Here is a 7,081-nt window from a genome sequence, read left to right as displayed (position 1 = left end):
AAAATTTAGGTCGGGCTGAACAAAAGTCTACGGCGATTTATCTCTACTATGGCCCCACACAATAGACATATATATAATAGCTTGAATTAATATTATATTGAAAACTTTGACCAACGACGAAATTCACAAAATACAGCATGAAAAAAAGATGAAGTTCATTCATACCGAAAGGACCAATTGTGAAACTAATAAATCCCCCCCCCCACATTATTCCTCCGAAGTAGCAACCTACACAAAATAGACATAATCGATTAGTCATACATATATTGATATATAGACCTCCAAATTATAAATTTAGAAGAGAATAGAGCATACCACTACTTTTTTAGGCAATAACATACGTCGCTTTTTCATCTCTTGAAACCGCTTTTTGATCTTTTCATTATCAATCTTTCTAAATATCTCCTTCTCAGTATAACATATCATCAAATCATTGAGCCATTCATCACCCATTTTATTACGCAAATCTGTCTTTATAATGTTCAAGGCTGAAAATATCCTCTCAACTGAAGCTGTTGCCACTGGTAGTATCAAGATTAGCTCAATGAGACGATAAACCAATTTATAAGATGTGTGCATTTTAGTCTTGACCATAATTTCAGCAACTTTTCCAAGCTCAGTGCATCCAAGAAAGTTTGGAGTTCTTCTAGCACGGTTGACAAATTGTGTAAGATGATTTGGCAAAACAGCAAGTTCACCAATATCAAAATCATCGGCATAAATTTCAGCAAGCCTCACAAGTTTCTTCACATCAAAATTAGAGGAGTCCCTTGGGTTAAAAGCAGCCATGCATACTAATAATTCTGAACTAGTTTCACTGAACCGATGATTCATCTTAGTCAAGAGGGCATCAATGGCAACCAGAAAAAGCTCAACATGATAGTAATGCATATTTGTTACCTTTTGCTTCCTTCTTCTAGGTGTCCCTCTAACATTTATTTTCTTATCCATATCTGGCACTTCAATCTCATTCTTCTCATAGAATGTTATCACTCTTTTGAGTAATGGCTCCCATCCATTTTCCCTCATATCCTGCAAGCCATCTTTCACATCTGAGATCAAATGCATTGCTTCAACTATGTCTTGATCCTTCCTTTGCAAAGCTTGTGACAAAATATCTGTCATGCTCAACAATTGTATCATCAAATGCAGGATGAACACAAAATCAAAGCTCTCCATTTTTTCAATTAAATCTAAAGCTCCACCATTATTTCTTGGTTTAATAGAATCTTTTTTCACTATCTCAAGCACATCTATGATAGCCTCCCACATCACCAAAATGCGAAGCAAAGTTTTAAGATGTGAACCCCATCTTGTATCTCCTGGCCTAGCTAGGCTACTTTCTTGATTTAAACCTTTTCCAGTCATAATCTCACCCTTCTCAATCTTTTCTAGCAACACATCCTGATGCTTTGCAAGCAAGGCATCTTTTCTCATACAAGATGCACCCACATTGCTGACTATTAAAGGAACATAGTTAAAGAAATCTGCAATGTCTGCACTAGAAGTGGAAACAGCAACAACCACTAATTGTAATTGATGGGCAAAACAATGCACATAGAAAGCATCAGGATTTTCATCACGAATCAATTTCTGCACCCCATTAAATTTACCTCTCATATTAGAAGCTCCATCATACCCTTGCCCACGAAGCATAGAGATAGACAAATTGTGACTTGAAAGCATATCAACCAAAGCTTCTTTCAATGCAATAGATGTACAACTCTGAACATGCTGAAGTCCAAGAAATCTCTCCACCACTTGCCCTTTATCATTCACAAACCTGCACAATACATTTTTTTATATGTTAGTATAATTGTAGAAATAATTGTAATAAAATCTATGCACAAAATAAGCTCTGACCAAAATTGCAATTGTGGAGTATTAACCTTAGAATGACTGCCATTTGCTCTTTTATTGATACATCCCGGGACTCATCAATAAGCACTGAGAATTTTCTACCTCGAATCTCATCCATACTGACAGCTGTGACTTCCTCTGCACAAGCTTTTGCAAGATCCTTTTGTATATCTGGAGATATCATCTGCCAATTTTTAGAACCTTTTTCATATGCATCATTGACTATATTTACCTTATCTTTATACTAATCAACCATCTCTCTGAACATACCCTTGTTGAGGGAAGTACAACTCTCATCATCTCCATGAAAAGGCTGCCCTTGATATATAAGAAATCTTGCAACATCTAAAGATGATGTTAGACGAATCTCATATCGCTTTTCTTCCTCCATGCTTACCTCAACTATTCTTCGACCCACACTAGTCCTTTGGTTCATAAAATCATCACACTTTAGTCTAGCCTCTGTATGATTCTTGGAAGCACTGTGCTTCTGAAAAGTATCCTTAGCATTCTTCCAATTTATATAACCTTGATGTGCAAAGACAGAACTCCCAAAATTTTCAGGCTTTCCCGAATTAAAGAAAAGATAGCAATATAAGCAAAAAGCAGCATCCTTGGACTCACTATACTCTAGCCAATCAAATTCATCAAACCAAGACTTTTGAAACGTTCTCCATTGATCAACCATCCATTTAGAAGGAAATTTAAATTCATGAGGTTGGGTTGGACCACTCAAAGCATATGCTCTCTTTAATTGGTCTCTAATTGCTGGATCATAAGAATCAATTGGTTTGCGTTGTGCAGGGTCAGCAATTAGGTTTGAATGACTAAACTCTTCCCTCAGTTTCTTTGGTTGACTTGTGCTCTCATTAGTATGTGGAGTTGAGCCACTGCCACTGCCACTTGCACTTGCACTTGAATAGTAGTTCATCAAAGTTCTTTTCGACATACTGAAAATCTAAAAAATTGAAATCTATCATAATCAAACATTCAACACACATCATGGACTGCGTACTCAATTTTACAGTTAAAAATGACCCTTAAAAAATCACCTACCTGCTCTGTTGCTTGGCTGATGCTCGCCTGCCTGCCTCCAAACTCCAGAGCTTCGCAGCGCTGCACGCTGCGGCCGCCGGCGCCCGCCCGCCCACCTTGCGTAGTCGCGTCCTTGCCTGCGGCTGGCCTCCTCGGCTCCCCGCCGCTGTCCAGCAGCAGCGCGCCCGCGTCGCTGGGGCAAGGCCGGCGAGCGCCCTAGCCGCTGTGCGTCCGCGCCGCTGGGCCGAGCGCCGTGGCCGCCTGCGTCCCGCCCCGCGCGAAGCCGCCAGAAGATGCAGCGACGAAGGAAGAGGAAGCCGCCGCCGCCGCCGCTAGAATGTCAAGCGAAGAGGAGTCGGGACGGGAGGGAAGGGATGCAGCGGCCGATGGTACCCCGTACCCAATAGGGTTTGTTTCACGATTGGATTTGGGCCTGTGTTGTGATGTTCTGTCTCTATGAATGCCCAATAACTAAAAGAGTCATTTTTCCATTTCTAAAAGATTTTAGCCCTTCCTAATCCATATAATTAGGCAAAAAAATTAAGGTGGGGCTGAGGAGGGGCTCCACGTTCCCTCGATCGGTAGCCCGGGCTGAAGCCCCAGTAGCACGGGCGCTGGTTCCATCGCTGCTTGCCGCGGTCCGTCGTTGCTGTGGCCTGCTCCATGCGCTCGTCCACCGCCCGCGGACGGCCTGTCACATCCTCAATGGTGAGGGTGGACAAGTCCAGCATCGTCTTTATGGAGAGAGCAATCTGGATGTACTTCCCAGGCTGTATGTCCTCTGGAGATTCATGGGGTATGACTAAAACTCCTAGCTTCAGAGTACGAACATCTGAAGTCTGAGAACTACTTTGTCCATGTACAACAGTTGAGCTTTTATTGTTTGTGCCCTGATCAGGCAACGGTATGTGCCACTTCAAAAGCAAGTTGATAACCTCCTCTGGAAATACACTAGACAACTGCCATGGATTGGCCATTGTGTTGGACCTCAGTGATCTGCCATCTGTCGGATACTTGGAGCACAGCCTCCATCTTGATGTGTGCCATCTCCAACCTTTCTATGTTTTCTTTTTGCTTGGACTTCTCTTCATCCTTGCCAGTAATGCTTGACATGATTCTATTCACTGTCTCTCCGACAATGGCAGAACTCACCATCTCTGCCATGATTGATCAATACTTTAATCTACCGAAATCTGCGCAGGGAAGATACAATATATTAACATGTATGAAATAGAAGGGGATGAGTGATGTGTGTATATAAAGAGTAGTGAAGTACATACTAGTTTCTTGGTGTTGCTGAAGAAAAAGGCAGGTGAAGACTCAGTTGGAGTGCAGGATGGTTCTAATTAGAAATGATATATAGCTTGCTTTATAGAGATATATTGCAATTAAGATGAGGCTTGACAATTCAATGGAAGTGAGGACAGCACGGAAGTCTGTTAGATTTTATTGACAAAATTAGTGGCAGAGGCCCCTGCTTCTTAAGATTTCTGAAGAAATAGCTTATTTTACACACCAGAAAAATGTTAGAAAGAGCATAATTTTCTTAACATTACTAATATATGTTTTTATCATGAAGCACTGCCACCTAATGGAAAGTTGACTTTACTGGTGTGTCATCTGACAAGTACTAGTAGTAAACAAGGACATAGCCTCAATCAGTTCAGCGCCCGAATATTTGACATTCGGGAGTATTTTTATTAAGACATGAAAGCTACTGCACTATGCTATTAGATGTCCCCAAGGCCACAGAATTTGCACTTAATAAGTTTCCATGTCCAAGAAATCCATCCCTTCAACTATTGTCGCATCTGGTTCTCTTGTACTGATTACTGTGTGGATGACAAGTACTAGAAGTAAACAAGGACCTGACTTTCTGGCTCAATCAGTTCAGATCCCTTTGAATATGTTAGCATCCTGGAAACGATTTGAGACTTTTCCCTGTGTGCCATTATAAAAGATCGTAATCCCCTGTGTGCCCCTGAAAAAATTCAGCGGTCTTCAGCGCCACTACTCCAACTTTTTCGTGTCATCTATGCCACTTCTGTCAGTTTTGGCTCTAACGCCGTTAAACTGAAGGGGTGAAAAGACGAAAATACCCTTAAGTTCAAATATGTTATTAATTTTTTTTGAGCATCTTAACGACTTCAAATGAAAAAACTCAAAACTAGAAAGTTGTAGATCTCGTCGAGATCTATAATTTTCATATAATTTTTTTTTCATTTAATTTCGCAAAAAAAATAATATGATTTTTCTAAGATATATTAATCATATCAAATCATTTTTTTTTGCGAAATTAAATGAAAAAAAAAATTATATGAAAATTATAGATCTCGACGAGATCTACAACTTTGTAGTTTTGAGTTTTTTCATTTGAAGTCGTTAAGATGCTCAAAAAAAATTAATAACATATTTGAACTTAAGGGCATTTTCGTCTTTTCACCCCTGCAGTTTAACGGCGTCAGAGCCAAAACTGACGGAAGTGGCATAGATGACACGAAAAAGTTGGAGTAGTGGCGCTGAAGACCGCTGAATTTTTTCAGGGGCACACAGGGGATTACGATCTTTTATAATGGCACACAGGGAAAAGTCTCAAAGGATTTTTATTCAGACAAGGAGTGTAGGTTGATAGGTCATTAAGACGAGGCGTGACAATTCAATGGAAAATGAGGATAGCATGGCAGTGTAATAGATTGCGTTGACAAAATTAGTGGCAGAGGCCCCTGTTTCTTCAGATTTATTGAGAAAATAGCTTATTTACACAAAAGACAAAAAATCAGCAGAGCATGATTTCTGGTAGATTTACTAAGCTATATGTTCATCATCAAGCTCCACCGAAAAATGGAAGTTGACTTTACTGTTCACTAGTAAACAAGGACTAGACTTATTGGCTCAATCAGTTTGGCTCCCTTTGATTATTTGACATTCTGTAGAGTGGAGAGGATTTTGGTTGGGACATGAGAGCTACCACAGCTGACTATCAGATGAACGAAATGCAACACTGACAGATAGGTGTACCATCCCTCAATTATTGTTGCATGTACCAAAGCCAAAGAAATCCCATCTATTCATTTACTGTAGCAACTAGTGCTCCTGTACTACCAATTCTACAGGCTACTGTGGCATCTACTACCCTTGTGGTACTAAGGGGGTGATTGGTTTGTACAGGGTCACCTAAAATTCCTGTCACATTGAATGTTTAGACATATATATGGAGTATTAAATATAGACTAATTACGAAACCAATTACATAACTTACGACTAATTTGCGAGACGAATCTTTTAAGCATAATTAATCCATGATTTGACAGCTTGGTGCTACAGTAAACGTGTGCTAATGACAGATTAATTAGGCTTAAAAAATCGTCTCGCAAATTAGCCTCTATCTATGTAATTGGTTTTGTAATTAATCTATATTTAATGTTCTTTATTAATATCTAAATATTTAATGTGACATAAATTTTTAGAGCGACTAAAGAACTTCTAGCGGTTAGTGTAGCGACCAGTACTCTTGCATTAGTATTCCTATCGTTTACTGTAACATCTAGTACTCTTTCACTACGAATTCTATCAGTTACCATTCAATGATAATTAAACTTGAGAGTTCGTTTAAAACTAATTAAATGTAGAGTAAAATGCACCGGAGGTTCATTAACTTTTGTTGACGTGTTATCTAAGTCCATCAATTTTGAAACTGCATTTTTGGTCCATGAACTTTTAAAATGGTTCACTGCAGGTCCATGCTATTTATTTAACCTTAAATCCAACGTATATTTACAGAAAACCCCCCGCCTTTTTTTTTATCTTCTACGCGATCAGAGAGCACACCACGTGATTCATACTTGCGGCCTCCTCACTCCCTTCTTCATCACCCGCACCCCTCTCGCGTCGCAGCTTCGCAGCTACTATATCAGCAAGCACACCAAACACACCCAGCTCCGGCCGGCCTCTCGTCTTCCCGGGAGATGGTCGAGGCGCCGGCCGTCGTGGTGGTGCGGACGTACGACGACGACGACGCGCGCGACCGCGCCGGCGTGGAGGAGGTGGAGCACGCGTGCGAGGTCGGGTGTATGAGCGGTGGCGGCAAGATGTGCCTCTTCATGGACCTCCTCGGCGACCCGCTCTGCCGCATTCGCCACTCGCCGGACTCCCTACGTATACACGACCACGTACGTGCTGCTCGGTC

At 40.8% G+C, this 7,081-nt stretch overlaps 1 protein-coding gene across 1 annotated transcript; it reads right to left on the bottom strand.

Moving 5' to 3' along the window:
• Positions 1-207: 207 nt before the first annotated feature.
• On the bottom strand, positions 208-2,251 carry LOC136543679 (uncharacterized). Its single transcript, XM_066536063.1, has 4 exons — positions 2,131-2,251; positions 1,890-2,031; positions 316-1,783; positions 208-228 (listed from the first exon to the last, which is right to left on the bottom strand). Exons 1-4 carry the CDS (start codon positions 2,249-2,251, stop codon positions 208-210), a joined length of 1,752 nt encoding a protein of 583 aa, XP_066392160.1.
• Between the last annotated feature and the right edge of the window lie 4,830 nt (positions 2,252-7,081).

Source organism: Miscanthus floridulus, chromosome 3 (genome assembly GCF_019320115.1).
Source record: "Miscanthus floridulus cultivar M001 chromosome 3, ASM1932011v1, whole genome shotgun sequence".
In the NCBI taxonomy this organism is placed as follows: domain Eukaryota; kingdom Viridiplantae; phylum Streptophyta; class Magnoliopsida; order Poales; family Poaceae; genus Miscanthus; species Miscanthus floridulus.
This window is presented reverse-complemented; position numbering and strand designations above follow the sequence as displayed.

Excerpts from the sequence above, each read along its gene's own strand:
- LOC136543679 (XM_066536063.1), bottom strand. The coding sequence starts at position 2,251 with ATGGAGGAAGAAAAGCGATATGAGATTCGTCTAACATCATCTTTAGAT. Across the intron at positions 2,032-2,130 it reads TTGTACTTCCCTCAACAAGG|ATATACAAAAGGATCTTGCA; the intron begins GTATGTTCAGAG and ends TGATATCTCCAG. Across the intron at positions 1,784-1,889 it reads CAAATGGCAGTCATTCTAAG|GTTTGTGAATGATAAAGGGC; the intron begins GTTAATACTCCA and ends TGTATTGTGCAG.